General features: G+C 43.4%; 1 protein-coding gene across 2 annotated transcripts; it reads right to left on the bottom strand.

Moving 5' to 3' along the window:
* Positions 1 to 1,735: 1,735 nt before the first annotated feature.
* Positions 1,736 to 18,807, bottom strand: LOC130695243 (uncharacterized). 2 transcript variants are annotated; one of them, XM_059495077.1, is made up of 5 exons: positions 18,631 to 18,807; positions 15,797 to 16,494; positions 10,750 to 12,501; positions 9,614 to 9,803; positions 1,736 to 3,739 (listed from the first exon to the last, which is right to left on the bottom strand). In XM_059495077.1, the coding sequence occupies exons 3-5, from the start codon at positions 12,151 to 12,153 to the stop codon at positions 3,522 to 3,524; spliced, it is 1,812 nt and encodes a 603-aa protein (XP_059351060.1). In that variant the 5' UTR covers positions 12,154 to 12,501; positions 15,797 to 16,494; positions 18,631 to 18,807; the 3' UTR covers positions 1,736 to 3,521. The 2 variants fall into 2 exon arrangements, with proteins under 2 accessions (XP_059351060.1, XP_059351059.1); XM_059495076.1 differs by lacking the exon at positions 18,631 to 18,807 and adding an exon at positions 17,233 to 17,309.
* Positions 18,808 to 20,091: the final 1,284 nt, after the last annotated feature.

Below are 20,091 nucleotides of genomic sequence, written 5' to 3'. Positions count from 1 at the left end.
TTATTTGAACGATTCGCAGTTTCTACAATCCTTCTGAATGAATTTTAACCACCAATTTTAGGATATCTGAGCATCTTAGGCACGTGCAATTGCTCCGCCAGCTCATTGCTCGGGTGCACAGATTTCTTGCTGTAGATTTGGTCAGCCAAACAATTAAGACTTCTCCTCTATCCCTTATTATCAACATTTCCATTGAAGAAGTAGACAGCGAAATCGATTAACATCGCGGCTTTCGGCCCGGCCCTGTTGCTGGAAGAGCTTTCACATTTCCTCGTATTACAGTTGGAAAGGAGGATAATAACATAGAAATTCAGAGTTCACGAGAACGGAAAACGGATGTGGCAAAGCCACTTGTGTACACACACAGTATCAGTTGAGTTAGCTGGCTAGCTGGAAATGCAAATAGCGTGACAGGAAGACGACGTCGTCGCTTGCCTCCCAGAATATTATTCAGCGTGGGCGTTCGTCTCTCTGCTCCCTCTCTCTCTCACGCTGCGAGCGGTGGACACGGCGAACGTGATGATTGATAAAGAAAGGGGATACAAGTCGAAATGCGAGTTAATCAATGAATTTTGAGCAAGACTATTACATCTTCCATTCCCTATAGCGTCCGTCGTGTGTTGGCGTTGCCTTTTGCCTGCAGTACGATTTCATATTCGCATCAAAGCTCTTTCTGCTCATCTTGTTTACCTCACCTACTGGTGTATGTCCACTAAAGGGCGACCATTCGCACTCAACAGTCATTACATTGCATCCCTTTGACGTGGAATTGGCTTCCTGTCTTTCCTCCCGTCCCCTTTAAACGACCAAACGCTTCACGATCCGTAGCTTAAAAAAAAAAAAAAAGACCATTTTCTTTAGCTGTTTTGTTATTACTCCTTACCTTTTGCATTTGCCTGTTGTGTGTGTGTTTCATTTTCGCTTTTCACGTTGCCCCTTTCCATTGATGAACTTGTGCGTGCCTTCACCTTGATTTTGTCCGACAAACCATTGGCCAAACACAAAAGGATGTTGTTTGCTTGTAGGATGGCAAACGAAAAAATAGGCAAACTCATCAGGAAATCAATCATGGAAGTTCGTTCGGGCCGTGGGAAGGAGCTTTTCATTCTACATTCCAAAGAAAAATACAAAAAATAAAAAGGGAGTAGTTCTTCTTAGATCTCTCTTTTATAGTTTCATTTATTGCCAGTGGCGATTGGATCGCTCTCGGTCGACTTGAATACCTTTTTCCTGCAATTGCCCGTCGCGCAATATCCGAGAAACTTGTGTTGACATGTCCAACCTCTCCAACGAAATTGCTTCTGGACATTGTCGCAATAAAACGGTGGCATACAAAAGGAAAGGGGGAGGCATGCCTTTCTTGGATTTCCAATATCAGTCGTTACATGATCTATACGCCAGCAATCGGCAGGTGCGAAATTTCGGAACTGGAATGTCGTCACCGGAGATCACGTCATTGGCCATTCGAGTGCGACAACGAGCGAATAGGTATAATCGTACTGAGCCAAGCGTGATACACTCTGTGACATGACCACGTGAAATGCGGTTTAATTAAACCAGGGCAAAGCGTTCCTCTTCAGCACAGGAGGGGGATTCAGCGATTGTATATAGATTGAAAATATAGCTAAACGATCGGTATGATTTCGTTTTAAAGAAAAATGGGAAAACGAAAAGGTCGATCTTCGACAAATGATGTAGACTTCAAGTAAATGTAAGTATACACAGTCAAATAATCATGTTTAAAAGCGCTTATTTCGTGTCTGTTTTTGTTTCCGGAAAGGAGCAATGCGGGGGGAAGAGACAAACGAAAACATTGATTTTGATCCAAGAAAATAAGAGAAAAGAGAAAGAAAAAAAAAAAAAAAAAACTAAACAAACAAATGTATGTCAATATATAAGAAATGTCAAGGTGAACAATCGATTGTGTTGCCTGTTTTTGTTTTTTTTTATCTTTTTTTTTTTTTTTTTTTTTTGGTTAGTTTTTTTTTCTTCTTTTGTTTCTTTGTGTAGTATACAGTCACAATAATTAGATTATATAAGTTATACACATCACATGTGGTGTAATATATATAGTATTCAGAGGATTAAAGATGGGATAGGGGGACATGTTGGATTTGGGCTACTGTCGGGTTAAAATTTGTATATAATTATTTTTTTTGTGTGTTTTAATTTTTTTTTTTTGGGGGGGGGGGGGGGGTTAGTTTAGTTTAGTTTGCGCAACCGCCACACAAAGACACTATGCTTTGATATGCACTAGGTAAAATGTTTTTCTTCTTTTTCCTCTCTTCTCCGTTTGACGAGAAATGAAAAAAAAAACAACAGGAATTGGATGTACGTAAGAGATAAGCTGATATTTATATATATGTATAATTGTATATGTGTTGGCTTTCTTCTCCAAAAAAAAAAAAAAAAAAAAAAAAAAACAAAAAAACAATTGAAATGCGTTGATCTTTCTTTTTTTGTGTTTATACAACGCGCTTCGCTTAGTTTTCATCTTCTTGGTTGTGTGTGTGAGTGTGTCTGCGTGTGTGTGCTTTTATTCATTTCAGCTCTCTCTCTCTCCTATTTTGTTTTGTTTTTAAGAGTTTTCTTCTTCTTTTGGTTGTTTGATTGGGAATGGCGAGAGGAATGGAAGGGAGAGGCTATTGATATGTCAGCATATCCCTGGTTGTCGGGCGCCAATGGTCAACAAAGAGGAAAGAAAATTAAACATACGAATGCAAATCATTTTTCGGAATGAAACTCATTGGCCCAAGTGCGTGGGCGGGAGACCGACACACACACACACACACACACACGAGAACAAAAATAATAAAATAAAAATAAAGAACGACAGATTTCAAATGAAAACAAACGTTATGTCATTGCGAATGGCGTGTTTCAATATCTCGGCGCCACGTAACTTTTGAAATGTGTCTGTCTGTAAGTGCGTGTCGATGTCTGTCTGTGTGTGTGTGTGTGTGTGTATACAAATTGTGTAGGTGTCTCTCCCATTTGATATTCATAGCATGCGATAAGTGTGACGTTAATTAAACAAGTGAATTTCATATTTCATTTTGAGAGAAGAAAAAAAAAACGAGTGGCCATGTCGAATTAAAAGGGAAATTGAAAAGAAAGAAGGGACGCATTTTTTTTTTTTGTTTCATTTTCAAGAGGGTACGTCGTTGTTCCCTTTTGTTTTTGTTTTTCTTATTTTTTTTTTCTTTGTAAAAATAATAATAAAAAAAAAAAAAATCAGTGTGTGAGATCAACACGTGCCAGGGAAGGAATCAAGTTTCAATCTGCAATTTTTTTTTTTTTTTAATTATTTTTTAATTTTTAATTTGATTATTGGGGGAGAGTTATGTTTGTTATGCAACTTTCATTATTAGGTTTTTTTTTTTTTTCGCCGGAATTGCGTGTGCTGTTGTATCTCTTTTTCTGTTTGTTCTTTGCCCGTTTCAAACGAATTCTTTGTTTAAAGAACAAAAAATGAATGTCACCTCTAGAATTTTGTTGAATTCCTTCCTTTAATTTTTGCTTTAATCTGTCGATTCTTGATCGATCTGTTGGAGAGCGTCGATGATATCTCGGATGGTATCGGCTTTGCGGCTATTTGGCCTGTCTTGCCACACATCGCTAGTCTCATCTTCCGACTGTTGATCTTCTTGCAGCAGCTGCTCCAATCGTGACGGATCTGGCTCGTCTCGATCGCTTTGCGTCCACTCATCTTCATTCAACTCTCGTTCATCGTCTTCAACTGTCGGCACAGAGAGAAAAAAAAAACAAAAAAACGGAGACATCGATCATCATCGTCTTCACGAGTCGGAAATGATTCATCATCCACAATGTTGGCCACTCTCCCCGAAAGAAATGAGACGAAATCAAACAGTGAAAAAAAAAAAAAAAAAAGGTACATAACCATAAGAAGACAAATGGCCTATTTATGTGTGTGTGTGTGTGTGTGTTCTGCCATAGACATAATGGCCGTTCTACCGGAAACGATGGCCAAAAGTTTCTATTGTCCTGTGTGCGCATCTTAAGTCCCTTCTAATGGGACGGATTTTTTTTTTTTTTTTTTATATTTAGAAAGGATCAAAAGAAAAGAAAAAAAAAATTCTTTCTCCCTCTGACATGCATTCCGTCTGGGGGGGGGGGGGGTAATATCCATTTCTCTTCGTCTATGTCTATTGTATTCGGAAGCCCCATGTATATACTCGGAGAGCTAATGACGATCCTCTTTAAGGTACTGCATACGTTTAAGTGCGGTGCCATTTTTTGTTGTTGCTCAAGAGCTCCATCGGACAGCGATCGATGAGAATTCGAATTTCATTTGGTTTGCTTCAGTCGTGGCAGATGTTCTTCTTCCATCTACGCCACACAAATCGCAACCGACGCGATGCTTATCGTGATTGCGTGATGAATGACGTCATCAACCCCTCCTATTCGGGCCATTCAATGTGAATTCAACAAGAGAGAAGGAGAGAGAGAGAGAGAAATGCTGTGCCTTTTGATGACATCACCGGGGTGTGTAAGCGGAGCCGCTACACACGTATTTCTTTTCTCTTAAACGAAATAATAAAACACGCTGAAATAAAAGGCCAACAGTTGTGCACAATAATAAAAAGAAAGAGAGAGAGGGAGAGAGAGTCCGACAAGTGTGCTGATGTTCATCTGCATTCGCAATATTTCTTTGTGTGTGTGTGTGTTACGCAGCTCATCGCCCATTGACTCGGACTGGCGGGCGCGTTCAAAAGGCAAACCGGCGGGACTGAGGAGGGGGGGGGGACCGTGCAAGACGCACCTTTTTTTTTTACCAATCTCTACACTACATCTTTTCTTTTCTCTCTATGTGTTTCCCCCCCCCCCCCTCCCTCCCATTTTATAAGCCCGTACCGAGCTTATAAGTTTCTGACTTGACTTGTTTCCGGTTGGCATGTCGTGTGTGGGTGCGTACAGGCAGCCGCAGCCCCCCCCCCCCTCCCTAACGCAATTTCATTTCCCCCCTTTTTTTTTCTTTTCATTCGCCGTAACTGAAAATGGTTGTTGTAATATAAACGCCATGAATTGCATCCGTTTCAAGAGTTTCTTCTTTCAATTGGACTGTGAAAAAAAAAAAAATAATAATAATAAATCCCAGTTTCAAGTTGGTACTTGGGCGTCGAAAGTGGTGAAACGTAAATCAATGATTGATTTCGAAACGGAGGCAATGGCCTCCTCGTTCAGCGTACTTCGCAAGAGCAATCGAATCAATCGATCGGGCTAAAAAGTGGTTCCGTGCGGACGAATTGAAAGGACACGAGTCGCCCATCTCTCTCTCTCTCTACTCTTACAACTGACTGGGCGGCTACAAAGCGATACAGGGCGGCAGTGTAAAGTACGACGCGTTTGAAGAGAGATGATTGCGTAAGATTACAGACGTGGGCGGCATGTGCGGTGAATGAATACACCAAAGTCATACCCTTCCGAAAAAAAAAAAAGGGATAAAAGCATAGACGATTATGCCATGCCATAAAATTCAGTAAAACGTAATAATAATCAAATGAAGGTATTTTTTTTTTTTTTTTTTTTTTTTTAAGAAATCAAAGTTCAAATGAAACGAAGTTGCGGGAGTTTTGCACGATGGCCTGCGTCATCTTTGTTTGTTTTTGATTTGATTTGTTAAAAAAAAACAAAAAAAAAAAAAAACGATGTGTATCAATTGCGCTTGTGCTACGTGACCTGCTGACGTGCTGCCAGGCGGCGTTCACGCAAGAGGAATCAAACAAAAAAGGTAATCAAAAACTGCTTGTGTCTTTATCCAAAAAAAAAAAACAAACAAAAAAACTCGTCTTTACCTCTTTAAAGAGGGAGCCGCAATGGTGGGAGGCAAAAAATGTGAGCAGAGTGGCAAAGAAAGTCCATATAATAACAACAGAGGAGAGAGAGAGAGAGAGAGAGAGAGCAAGAGAAGGAGGAAATGAAAGATCCGAGCAACGGGAAACGGAGCGTGAACGTTCAGCTTTCTCTTCCCCCATTTCTTTTTTCTACCTCTCTCTCTCTCTCTTGTGCTTGTGTATATGCCTGCGTGTCAGTTGAGTTGGAAAAAGAAAAGAAAAAAAAAATTGTACATCATCCCGATGTGAAGAGACCCTCCTGGGTTAGCCAAACGGACCGTGACAATCTTTACCGACCGAAAGTCTTCGTCAGAGGCACCTATACTTTATTATTCTTATTCTTATTATTATATTTTTTTTTTAAGAGTTCGTCACGATGATATGGACACGTGACGTTGGACGTGGGCGGCACGGTGAGCGATACGTTATTTTTATCGTGATAGGCACACGCGAGCTACGTTCAATGAATAGGCTAAACGTATGCGTGTATGTCATTTTGCGTATGACCTGCCCATTTCTGAGATTTAATTCGAAAAAAAAAAATAAATAAATAAATAAAAGTGTTACGCTTTCATGCACGATCCCATTTGCCATACGATTGCTCACGATTTCTCATTTGCTTTTTACCGGTCAGAAATCAACTCAATTTAGCAATTCGAAATGAAGATCACATATACTGTACATATATCTTTTGAATTTAATGCATTGTCATGGAAATGGCGTCTATTTAGTACGGGCTTGTTTTGTTTGATTGGACGAAGAGCTTTTCAAGTCTTGAAACTGAAACTCTTCGGTGCTCGCAGCCGTGTTGCAAACCCAACACGAAATCTTATAGCAGCCAGGAAGTCAAGCGGATCCGATAAAATAAAAAAAAAAAGAAAATGGCCGATCGAAACAGTATGAGGTCGAGGACTATTGAAAAAAAAAAAGCGATCCTCTTCACGGACATGTCTATTTTTATTTGTTAAACTTTCATTGAAACAAAACGTGGGAGAGAGAGAGAGAGAGAGAGAGGGGTGGGAAAGAGGGTCGAGGCAATTGGGCGAAGCGAGAACGTGCACACGCATCGATACATAATCAGGGACGGATGCAAATTATAGACGCGGTCGACCCTGTCAGTTTGAAAGACGGTCGTTTCCTATCTCTCCCTATTTTTCACACTGCTTGCGAACAAACACAAAAGATGTTGCCCCCCCCCCCCTCTCTCTGTCTCTCTCTCTTCGAATCGATGCGTGGCGGCCGTGCATTTTCGCTGGCCCTCTTCTCTGTGTGTGTGTGTGTCAAGAATGCGCTTATCTTGGCCGGCGTCCAAACGACGCCCATTGACGCCAGCGGTGAACGCCTATCACACAGCGCGCTTTTCCATTCATACATTCATTCATTCATTCGTTTGTTGTAGCCGTTCGTAAAAAAAAAAAAAAAAAAAAAAAAAAAAAGAACGCATCCATTCATTCGAAAATGGCCAAACAGCAGCGACCCAATCTATGCGAAAAAAAAAAAAATCGGGACGGCCTGTAGTATGCGGACTATAACATAAGAAAAAATGGCCGTCGAAGAAAATCGAATGAAGAATGCAAAAAAAAAAAAAAAAAAAAAATGTGTGGATAACACGAAGCGACCTATCCATGGCGGCGAGGTCAAGCGAAAATGAGCACAGGCTACGTTTTCGCTGAGAGTAAAATGGCGAAAAAAAAAAAAAATAAAATAAAAAGAGAGAAGGTGACGTCATTGTGCCAGCTGTGCAAAGGTCCGGGCCGCCATTTTCACCACCTGATGGGACACACCGATCGCAATCATTTCCCGGCGTTCGACATCAGCCAACATCCGACTCGCTCTTTTTGCTTTGCTTTTTAGAAATACCTCCCCCCCCCCCCTTTCCCCCCCCTCTCCCTTGAAATTTTTGAAATCGAATGTCTAGCGGCGTACATCAAGGCCCACACCTTTGTTTTGGATTTTCCCTTCATTTCCTCTGCTAACGCACGCAAAGCTATCCATTTTTTTTATTTTTTCTTTTCTAAAACGCATTTATTAAAGAACTCTTATTAAGAATTGGATTTGAATGATCCGAAAATAAAAGGGGTTGGGGTTCTTTATCAAATATCGTTGCACATTTACAGAGTTCGTCTTTTGTTGGGCGAACGAACGGGGGGACGTGTGCTACCTTTAGACAATAGACGGACCCAGTGCGTCCATCGAGAAAGGGACGCCATTCATCGAGCGCCGCTGTGTGAGATGGTCCATCATCATGGAAAAAAAAAAAAAAAAAAAAAAAAAAAAAACGTCATCGAAAAGGACTGACACATAAATGGCAACAAGACATTTCTACTGCCAGTCTTGCCAGCAAAAGGACTCTTGACTTTTTATTATTATTATTATTATTTGGATTTTTAATCATCTCTTGCTTCTTCTCGTCCGCTTTCTACCCCCACCAGCCACCCACCTAACCTGCCCTTCTAAAAAAAAAAATAAATAAATAAATATCAAGTTGTGATTGGATTTCTACAAGCCGTCTTTCATTTGCTCCGGTCTGCCTGATGGAATGAAAGAAGAAATAAAAAAAAAAAAAAAAAGATGGGAGAGTAATAGGGTCCGCGATGACGTCGCCGAGTAACAAATCTGATTGGAGAGTGGGCGGCCTAATAAATAGGAAAGCGTTCGTCGTTATGGTCGCGTCTCCATCTCGAACAATTTCGGTTTTAGGAAAAAGGAAAAAAAAAAACAAATGTTGATTATATATTTCAACAAAAAAAAAAAAAGAAAAAGCCAAAATTTAAAACTCTGGTTTTCAATCGAGAATTCATTCGACATGGGGAGGTGCACAACAGACAGACATCCTTGACCGAGTAGCACATCCTTGATTCGATCGCAAAAAGATAAGAGAAAAAGAAACAACAAGACGCAGGTGTCTTTTTTTTTTTTTTCTCTCTCTCAATGTATCGGCCAACAGACGTCGTATAACCTGTCGTGTTCTCGCTGTCTATAAAGAGGTGCAGTGTGGCCACACCTTCGATTGCCTAACGCGCTCCGTGCCTTTTAGTCTGTTGGAAAAGAAAACTCGGCTGGGACCGTTTAAAAAAAAAATAATAATAATAATCTTTCTCACACACCCTCTTTCTTTCTTTCTTTTTTTTTCTTTTTTTGATCACGCTTGTTTATATATATCCAAAGCTGTTATTTCATCTTGATTTTTACGCGTCTCTCTCTCTCTTTTTTCTTTTTTTTTTTTTTAATGGGATTCGCTCTGTCGAGAGGATAACACACGCTAGAAGAACAGCCAGTCATTGAAACACGAAGGGGTGCGGCCATTAGATTTCGGAGGTTTTGAATGAATGAACCGCTCATTCATTTCCTCCTGGCAATCGAGTAAAAAAAAAAAAAAAAAAAAAAAAAAAGGCCCACAACACGAACAGGCAGTTCAAAAACATAAAACAACTTTTGAAAACAAAACTCGTACGCTTTGCTGAATCATTCTCTGTGTGTTTGCCATTTCATGCTGGCTTGTTGTCATGACTTGGCCAGTCCCCCATTTGAACGCCTATGGATTCGCTACCTCTATACGATGCGATTACATATATATATATACATATATATACGTTTCGCTTGTAAATGCGTGCCCACAATCGAGCTGCTGTTGGCGTGAACGCCGCACCCACTTCGAGGTAAAAAAAAAAAACAAAACAAAAACAAGAGAAATAAGCTACAAGACAAGACACACGCGTATACGGCGCAATGAGGATCGAATGAAATGTCAAACTTACGGCGACGCGTCGGAGTTGTTGCGGCTGCTTTGCGTTTCTGGTGGCTCCTCTGACGTTTCTGGCCGCCATTCTTCGGCACGCAACGGCCGCGTTGACATCGCTGCTGGACGCCGGACGAAGCGCATCTGCAATCGGAATGGCTTCGGCACGTATCCACCACTTCATCGGCGCAATCATCATCGTCCTCCTCCTAATTGAAACGCATTGCATCTTAACGTTATTCTATTCAATTCAAGAGATGTGCATGTACAATATACGTATATTCATAACACAGACCCCCCCCCCCATATCTTTTAAGAAGGGGTGGGGCTTGTTTGCTAGCGGATGCGGTCAAAGCCGATTACGAGCTGAGGACGTTTTTTTCATTCGAAGCTTTCGCTATGAATTTATTTTTTTTTTTGCTTCTCTCTTCTCAACAGAAAAAAAAGAGAGAGAGAAATCTGAAATAACACACACACACACAATGAAACGCTTTCGATTTATATCCTCCCACATACTGAGCAAAAAAGGAAGACGTGCATATGTTGTACAAGATTTCATATACCGTTGAATTTAGGCGAGTCTTGCACATGGCCGGAAGGGCAAATAGAATTTCAGGTATTATCTACAAGCAACATTATTCCCCTTTAAAAAAAAAAATAAATAAATAAATAAATAAAAAATGAATAAAAAAAAAAATAAACAAAACAAACGAGAACTTGTTGCAAGGTGCTGTTTAACATATTGGCTGTTCCCCTCTACGCGTCACGTGTCCCCGTTCAATTTCGTGATTGAACGGAATCATTGCGAAGGGCTGGGTCGGATGTAATAGGATGTTGTCGTCCCATACTAACGGCTTTCTATTATTATTATTATTATTACTGTTATTCAATCTCGTGATTCGTACTAGTCAGGGATTTAAGCTTATACGCAATATGAGTCCCTGCCGTCTCACTCTTCGTACGTGATTCCTAGTCTTCCCTCCCCTCCCCCCCCCTTCCGCTCTTCTTTTTCCCTTGTTACCATCATACAATAAGACGCTATTTCTCTATCGGCAACAATGTTTTCAATCCTATACATATTGATACAAACCTTTAAAAAAAACAAACAAATAAAATAAAATAAAATCCCAAATTCATCGAAAATCATTCACTTACGGCAGTGGCCGACGTTAAGGATCTCCTGTTGGGCTTAGAGGACGAGTAGAGCGGTTTAACGCCGTCCTTGCCGACGACGTAGCCGCGCACGACGCCCACATCATCGTCGGAATCCGAGCTGGCGGCGAACGAAGACGTCCATTTGTTGGCGTTGGCCGAGGCGGCTCGCTGGCTGCCCAACAAGCGGCTCGAGCTGATCCTCGGCCGAGGAGGGTCCCTCAGCTGGAACGACTTACGCGAAGCTGCTGCCACGGCGGCCGCGTCCAACGGCTCGCTCATCGCCTGCTGCTGCTGCTGCTGCTGTTGCTGCTGCTGGCCTTTGTTGTTGCCGTTCTGGCTGTTGTGATTGCGATGGTGCGACTTGCCAAACGACGACAGCCGGCTGTAATTGTTGGCGTTGGATGGCCGTCTCGAATGGCCGCGCTGATGTTGCGGCGAAGATCCGCCGCCGGAACTGTCGTAAGGGGCGTCGCCCTGCATGGCGAACAGCAGGTGTTTGCTGGCGTGATCGGCCGGCGACGTGACGACGCGTCCAACGTCGGCCTCGCTCCAGTCCGAGCGGCTGGAAGAAGCGCCTCCTCTTGCTTGCTGGTTTTCTTCGCGGACCATGTCGCGCAATTGCTGGAAACTGCCTTTAACGCCGGCCGGACGGCCCTGCTCCTCGCGGACGAGTTCGCGCAGATGCTGCAGGCTGCCCTTGGCCGGCGATTTGGCGAAGGGCGATCGGTCCTCGTCGCCGTATAGGACCACGCCCGAGCTACTTCGGCCCTGGCCGTTCATCGATTCCATCGGCCCGCCGTCCGCCGCCGACGACTCCGTCCAGCTCAGTTTGCGCAGGACGTCGAAGGGTCGAAGCGGCCGATCGGCCCCTTCGTCCGACGCCGTCGATGGCGAAGAATGGAGGCGGCCGTAGATGACGGGCCGCCTCTCCTGCCTGGGGCGAAGCGTCGGTTCGGCTCCCGAAGAGAGGTCCTGTTGACGTTGACGGGCGTAATGGGCCGAGGCGGCCCGGGCGAACGGGTCCGCGTACTGCGGGATTTCGTTCGTCGTTTCGGCCGCCCGCGAGTGTCGCTTCGATTGGCGCCACATGAGGCGCAACTGTTCGCAACTCGGCTCGCTATTGCCGTCCACGGACGAAGAGGACCACGGGCCGGCGTCCGGCACGTACTCGCCGCTGCCTCCTATGGACGCCCCTTTGCTGTTGACGCCGCCAGATGATGATGATGAAGAGGAGCGTTGCTGTTGTTGCTGTTGTTGCAACAGCTGATCTTTGATGCGCTGCTGTTTCTTCAGCGCAGCCCTGAGCGCTTTCAACTCGCGCGGGCTGGCGTTGCTCGGCGACGCTGGCGACGCCGTCCATAAAAGCAGCAAGCCAACCACGAGCAACCATCGTGACCACTGCATTTTTTTTTTTTTTTTTTTTTTGTTTCTTTTGTTTGTTTGTTTTTTATTTCGAATTTATTTTTATTTTTATTTTTTTCTATTTCGATTGAATTTGAATTGAATTGAATTTCGTGTCAGTTCCGGTGGCTTCGATCTCGTCTATAGCGCCTCTTGTTTCCTGATTGATGACGTAAACGGTCAGTCAGGCGCAATCACTGGGCTCTCTTTTTTTTTTTTTTTCTTTTTCCTTTTTTTTCCTGTTGTTGTGCTGTTGCGCGTCGATTTATCTTCTTCCCCCGGCCCCGTCTTCGTTGGGCGCACCCGGCTGAAACTCCTCCACCGCCACCCCTCGGCTCCGCCACCTGCTCCCTATCATTATCAATGGGAGGTCATAATTACTTTGCGTCCAACAAGACTTCCGGTTCCGATCTTTTTTTTTTTTTTTTTTAAGGACATAAAAAAAAAAAAAAAAAGAATAGAAAGGAAATGCGGACGCAATGGGCCTAGCAGTTGCCATTCTCAATTGCTGATGCGAATTAAATGTTTGAATTCATTGGCTGCACGTTCATCATAAAAATTGGCCTCGTTGAAACGTCGAGACTAGCCGATAACGGGCTTTGCCTCCTTTTCATTTGCTCTTCGCTGTACCTCATTGCCTTCCACATAAGCCTGATTACCGCCCGCCACTTCACTTTGTCCCCCCCCCCCCCAAAAAAAAAACCCGGGCCTCACAAGACACACAGAGCTGACAAGTACCACCACCATCCGCCCACAATAATCCAGTATATATATATATATAATTCCTATTTGATGTTAATGACCTTGTTTGGGTCGTTTCTATTGTCATGGAAAAGCGACGCGACGTGGCCCTGCGGCCGCACGTCGTTAAATAAAAGCTCGTCCATATAGAATTGGCGGGGGGGGGGGGGGGGGCTGAGCGTGAATAATGACTCTCGACGCTGTGACATGTACAACAAACGGGCAATCGCCACGGACCCCGACAAGTTAATTGCCCTAGATTATTTGATGGCCCCTCGCTTCTTCTTCGGCCAGTTGAACTCGGCCCACCACTCCGAACCCTTTGCTTTTCTCTTTCTAAACGTCACGCGTCCTCATCTTCGTTGTATTTTTATTTTTATTTCTTTTCAAAAAAAAAAGGGAAAAGAATCTGATGTGAACGACGAACACAATAGATACGTAGCGAACGGTGTGTGTGTGTGTGTAAGCTAAAGAAAGCAAATCAAACATGAAAAGGCGTGATAACACGGTGCCCGTTTTACGCCGGGGGATACGATTAGGCAAAGTATAACATGAATAATTGCAGCGTCGCGACGTTGGACGCGGCGCATTTATTTGCGACAATGGCGCCGGCCTCTCCTCTTTTGTGTGTGTATGTGCGGAATGTTTTGCATAGCGTTTCCGAATCAAAAATACGCCAAGCCAAACAGCTTAGGAAGAGGGTTGCATGACGTCAAGGGCCTCTCTGTGCGTTCAGATCAGTGGAGCGTTTCGAAACTGTGTATCCAGATGAACGCACCGCTTGCAAACACTGGCCTCTCTTCAATCGAATCGTTCAATCTTATTCTCTCTCTCTTTTGCCTCAATGTCCTTCTTCTTTTATTTTATTATTATTTTTTTTTTTCATTCATCTCCTCCTGTCCGCTAGAATTCGAAGACTTCTCAATGGTCAGTTGGTATTGGTTTAACGTCGCTTTTAGTTCTGTTTCGCAGCTCTGCGGGAGGGAATGCGGCATTCCCAATCTGTGCCCCGATTACGCGGCTCCATCGATAACATAACACGCGTCATTAATTACTTTCGGTCGGGACCACACGTCGTCAATCCGCATAACCTTTTGCGACCTGCCATATAGATCCTTATCGAAATAAGCATAACAGGTTTGCATTAGAGAACTATATAGACTTTGAGATGTTATATAGAAAAGAGGGGGGGGGGGTGAGATTATAGTGTAGAGGCAAGAATGGGCAAATGGCCGGAAAGCCGGAGCGCTTACAGAAACGGAGACGGGCCAATATTTTTGTTGGTCTAATCAGTCGAATTGATGGATTCCGGGGAAAAGGGCTCAACTTTGAGGCGAACTCTACTCGTTGCCTTATGGCCTATCAACCGGGTCTAATAACTTTCGCCCTTTTTTTCCTCACAAAAAAAAAGAAAAGAAAGAAAGAAAAATTAAAAGAAAATGAAATGAAAGAGAATCAATAGGGAAAAACACACCACGACCTTTTTCTTTTTTGGAACTAAATCCCGCGTGCACTCTCGTTTGTTTAGCGGATTCAAGGACGAAAGCACCTGATGCTGTGTTGGGGCAAAATTCAAAGAAAAATAAAAAAATAATAGACAGAGATGGAAGAAAGAGATTTTCGCCCCCCCCCCCAAAAAAAAAGCAAAATAAGAGTTGTGTTGACAAAAAGTTGATCCGGCATTTTCATTGCGATCACGATCCACCTCTCTATTTCATATCTTCGCACACGCTCTAAAAGAGTTTCATTTTTTGAAGCCGAAATTTGCGAACGAGGGAGCCTATCATTTGTATGCCACACGACCCAATCGTATTTTCATTCAGGGGAAAAACGCTGAACATTCAATCGCGACCTACAACCGCAAAATACGTTTGGTACATTCATACCAGTCCCAACTCTGGTTTTATTTATTTATTTTTATTGGCCACCTTCAGTATCTCTTTTAAATAAAGCTCTCTCCTCGTATGTCATTACTTAGTGGCTTAGGATCGACATGCGCACGTACGGATCTGATAATGCTGCGGGGCCCGATGACGAACAAGAAACCCTACGATGCACAATCTCTGAATGTAAACGGGGAAAAAAAAAAAAAAAAAAAGGAAAGAAAACAGTGACAACAGCTCGTGGATTGCCTACGAACAGAACAAACATAATCGCATTTCTCATCAGGCAAACGGCAATATTTCGCATCCAGCCGCCGCCTTCGCAACGTCGATCCAACTGTTCAACCTCGGGTTCGTTTTCTTTTCATTTTGCCTTACGATATTCAATGTAAAAGGAGAAATGAACGTCATCCCATATGGTGGAACTGTTTGGCACGATCATAGTATCAGCCGAGAACGTAAAGAATAAAGACGCACATCTAACGTGACTCCTCATCTGCCTCGTCGATAGCGACACGCAAAGCGATGCGGGACCCGCTTTTTTTTTCTTTTCTGTTTGGATAGACGCGCGTTCGATATGCGCCTGACATTTCGGCCGTGGTCGTGTAGCACGAAAAGCTTTGATTCTACGTACGTCCATCATCTTCATTAGAGGCCCCCTTCCCAAAATAAAAACAAAACATTGGGCTCATTAAACGGAAAGACACATTGGACGTGATCAGCCCTGATTTTTTTTTTTTTTTTTTGTCGGAAATCAAAAATAAAAAAGAGGGCCGTTGGCTTTTTATCGCAGCGGGTGCGCATTTCTCGGCTTCTGGGCTTTACGCTAGTCTCATTGATCAAAGTCAGACATAGACAACAAGAAAAAAAAAAAAATGAGCGAGTATTAGATACGCATGTAAGAAACAGCAGCCTGTCGGGATGAATGGCAAGAGAAATTGATCAAAACGAAAGCGTGTGGCCTACGTTTAAAGAGTCGCTTATTCAGATTGATGTAATAAAACGCGTGTGTGCAAACTTACCCTTTTTCCTTTTGGAGGCCGATGAAAAGCGAAAAAATAGGGGGCTGGCCAAAAATATCGTCGTGCTTCGATGTCTTCTTCTTTCCAGGAAAAAAAAAGATGTTTCAAACAAAAAAAAAAACAAAAACGGACGAGTAGAACTGGAGTTGCAACTGTCACGCGGCGAATCGATTCGTTTGTTTTTGCAAACGAGCGCGGAGGCGAAATTGAATCAAAACGAAAGAAAATGTGCGACTGCTTTGAAGGAACGGACGTCTTCGAATGGGACGCGAGATACACACACACGTATTGTATAGTCCTATCGTGTATAGCCACGTACCGTGAAAAACGTAACGTGATCGCCTTTTTTTTTTTTTTTTTTTTTTTGTTTGTTTGTTTGGAGTGGCAGCGACAACGCGTTCGAACCGTTTGTCCCGATCGAATCACTAGGACCGCAAAACACGGTGCACCGATGGTTTGGTGTTTGGTCTCGTTGCGATGTCTTTAATTGTTTTTGATTTGTTTTTCAATTACTATTTGTTTTTTGTTTTGTTTTGTTTTGTTTTTTTCGAGGGCGGTTTGCAATTTGGTGTAGCGGGTGGAGAAATGAGTTAAGTCAGCCAGAGTTTGAAATAGCTTTTCAATGTTTGTTGTGGCTTGTTTCGTTTCGCACTCGGCTGATTTTTTTAAATCCTCTGCTGCCGGCCGCTCCGCACCAACTTCAAATGAAAAGAGGATCACAATTAGTCAACATTTAGATCGAGATTTGTATAAAACACTTGCAAGCGGGTAATAAATAGAAATGAAAAACGCTACGAGTCGTAGCGGAAAGCCTTGTGCTGCGCGATGCAAAATTTAAAAACGAAAATTGCAATAGAATTCGTGGCAATCTCACAGAAACATTTAGCGTGTCAATTATTCAAATGAAACCCTAATGAAATCGCCTTCTTCTTTTTCCCCTATTGAAATTTAAAGATCCTCCTTTATCCCTCCGCCTTATCTTTCAGTTTTTGCCCTCAATGTCGTTACAGAGAAGTGCGGACGCTCGATTTTGCAAATGAAAAGCTCTAATTTTTTTTTTTTTCAAAGCCCTTCAGCGTTATCTATTTGAATGACCCTGCATTTATTTCCTTGATTTATTTATGAAACAAAAAAAAAATTCTAGAACGAGCGCGTCGACCGAAGAAAGTAGGAACCACTTGGCGGGTCGATGGCTCTTTCCTTCGGCCAAACAATGATCTGGCATCGCCCCCTCTCTTTTTTTTTTATAGAACTTAAGCACAATACATAGAAAAAAAAAATCAATTAGAAACAAGAGTTAGGTACACTTATCAACAATCAAGGGCGGGGGGGGGGGGGGGGAAACGAAAAAACAGCCCGAACGGCAAAAAGAGTAAGAAGAAGAGAATTTGAAAGCAAACAAAAAAATAACAGAAACGAAAGTGAAAGGAGCGTACGGAGGAAGGAAGCTGCGGCAGGCGTTTACGGCGAGCGACTGTCGAGTGAGAGGGCCGTGTGGTGCCGTGTCTTTCTTGCCCGTCTTCTCTCGCCTCATCCAGCCGAGGCCAGGCCTTTTCTCGTCCACCGTCCTCCCTGCGGCTCCTCCTCCTCCTCCTCAATCTACCCTTCGCCTACTTTCGTTCTTCTTTCTCTTTTTGTTTGGGTGGCAAAGAAGGGGGAAAAAAAAAACGTTGTACAAATACGAGGGATACATAAGAAGAAGAAGAAGAAGAAAAAAAAGACGAATGAAATCGAAGAAGATTGTGATGATGAGAAAGCAAAAGGGAAGGTAGAAGGAAATGGAAGAGGAAAACGAAGGGAAAACCCGTCCGCCATGTCAGACTCCGCCCCTTCTCCGGCACAACCCAAACGACGCCCACGCACTATGGCAAATCAAAATCAAAATAATAATAATAATAAAGAATCGCCATCGCTACCCGGCTCTTTCAATCTTAACCCACAACCCAACCCTCGTCTTTTAGCTTTTTGTTTTGCCCCTCTGAAAATATTTTGTGTCTGCAGGGGGTGGGGGGTGGGGGGGGCAAAAGTTTGGTCCTATCTGAGTCCGGCATCCCACCCGGCACATCCGTCTGATCGCTGTGTGTCACGAGAGAATCCTCAAAAGAGACTCGAAGAATCCTGATGGAACGGTGTGTTCCCCAAGTGATTGCCCCCTCGCCTTCCCTAAAGTTGCCATTCTTGATTTAAACGTTATGTGCCTCATAAGCGACGATTGTCCGTACGACAGCGTGCAGAGCTTAGCCGCTAGCTATGATCTTCTATGATGATGTCATCGTACGATGCCACCGTCCCATCCTCGTGTTTAGCTGGGGCACGTTGGCCGGCCTTTAATGCAGTCATCAATTCAAGAACAATACAAAGGTAAATGGCTTCAAATAATAATGAATACACGTCTACGTCGTGCTGGAACAAGTGGACGTTGTACTCTTACGGAATGCTTTCAGGCCCTTATTTTCTAATCACGTATTGATTGAGATCGGGTGAGTAAATCGACGGCCGATTATAGGCACAAAGTCCATCAGCGTGTCACGCGATGCTTCGCCCCTACAATTCTTAACGGACCCAATGTGCGGGCGATCGTGTAAACCCACCGCACATTGCATAATTCAAACGAAAGACTTTGGTAGACGAGACGGGGACTGCTTCGTTTCATATTTGATGGGTCGGCTTGCGTAATAAGATATACACGCACAACATACTCAAACGCATACACAATTCACAACAATCGACGTGAGGGATGAATAACTCAAAAGAACCATGAAAACGTGATGCCATTACACAGGTAACCTGTTTAAAGCACACTGACACACAAATGTCAATGTTTATCGTTTTACCTTTCGAATCGAATTCTCGTTGTCCTACGTAGTTGGCCCTTACGCATGTGCGTCTGTTCACCGTTTTCCCGAAGCGTCAGCCTCCCTCCCCCCCCCATTGTCGATAATTGCTATCGACCACTTAAATAAGACACATAATATAAAAACACATAAACACAGAAACAAATCACGTTGCTCGGAGAGGGAGAATCGTCAGCCATTTTTCGGCTGATTCGTCAGACGCACTGGCGATCAGCCGCGGTAGCAACTCGCAGAGGCGCGCAAAAACAAAAGAAGGGCGAATTTTGGCAGCGTGGTTTTGGGGTGGTCTAATGAGGGTGGACACAGATAAAGGGTGAAAGAATGGGAAGGGTGGAAAGGGTTGAGAAACAAAACATGAAGAGAGTTGCAAAAAGATGGCGGATAATTTCTTTTCTTCGACTTTTATCGACAATCACACGCCAGATATCAAGTCGTTATTCAAATGCACATCAGCTCTCAAAAACTAATGTCAATACAGCACAGGGCATTAGAGCGTTTGGCCTATTTGGACTGCCCCCCCCCTCCCCTCCTAAAACTGGGTGTTTTAAAACGATTTCTTTTTTTGTTTGTTGTATAATCAATTCCGTTTCCCGGCCATTTCGTGAATCAAGGGGGGAGAGACATGACTGAATTAGATCGTGTCACAGAATGTTTGACGTCGTAACGAGTGGTGACACACACACACACAAAACAAAAGCCCGGTACTCTCTTATGTGATGGCTGCGTAGTAACAGTTCATTTAGACAGCGGATGTGAAACGTGACGCTGGAGGCCCTACAGCCGGGCTGAAAAAAAAAAAAAAAAAAAAAATCGAAATGAAAGAGAATGGAAATTCAGAAAAACAAAACGTCTTCGTTTTTTGGGGTTTTTTTTACGTAGATTGGGTGTATACATTACCGCGTCTATGATACGTAAGTTTCGTACGAGCGGCCCAATGAAGCCCATGCAATGCTTTGAAATGACGTCATGGCAGCCGGTGTCACTCGTGTGACGGCTGTGCCTAGCCCTGTTTTTTTTTATTAAGAACTGACATGAGTTTCTTAATGTGAATCAGCGAACGGAAGAGGGGGAAAGGTTGGCCAAAAACGTTTTGAATCGGGGTGGCGTTCGTCGTTGTTGTCGACAACGACGAGCACTTTTGCATTTCCATTTTTTTGTTTGTTTTGTTTGTGTGCTGCTTTCGGCTGTACACAGCAAAACATGTCAATGGTTTGGCTTTTGCACAGAGAGAGACGCTTGTTAATTATCTGCGCCTCGAACGCTGGGGACAAGCATACTCGGCTCTTAACCTCCTAACCCCCCCCCCTGCCCACTCCCGAACCTCAAATGGTGTTTTTGCCTTTCTAACAATCAGTTGTCATATATTTTTTGGGGACGGGAAAGACGGGGGGGGGGGGGTGTGTGAGGACGTTTTTGAGGATCGATTGTTGACAAGATTTG

The sequence above is a fragment of the Daphnia carinata genome, chromosome 4 (assembly GCF_022539665.2).
Source record: "Daphnia carinata strain CSIRO-1 chromosome 4, CSIRO_AGI_Dcar_HiC_V3, whole genome shotgun sequence".
Classification (NCBI taxonomy): Eukaryota; Metazoa; Arthropoda; class Branchiopoda; order Diplostraca; family Daphniidae; genus Daphnia; species Daphnia carinata.
The sequence above is the reverse complement of the archived record's forward strand: the minus strand, read 5'-3'. Positions and strand labels throughout refer to the sequence as shown.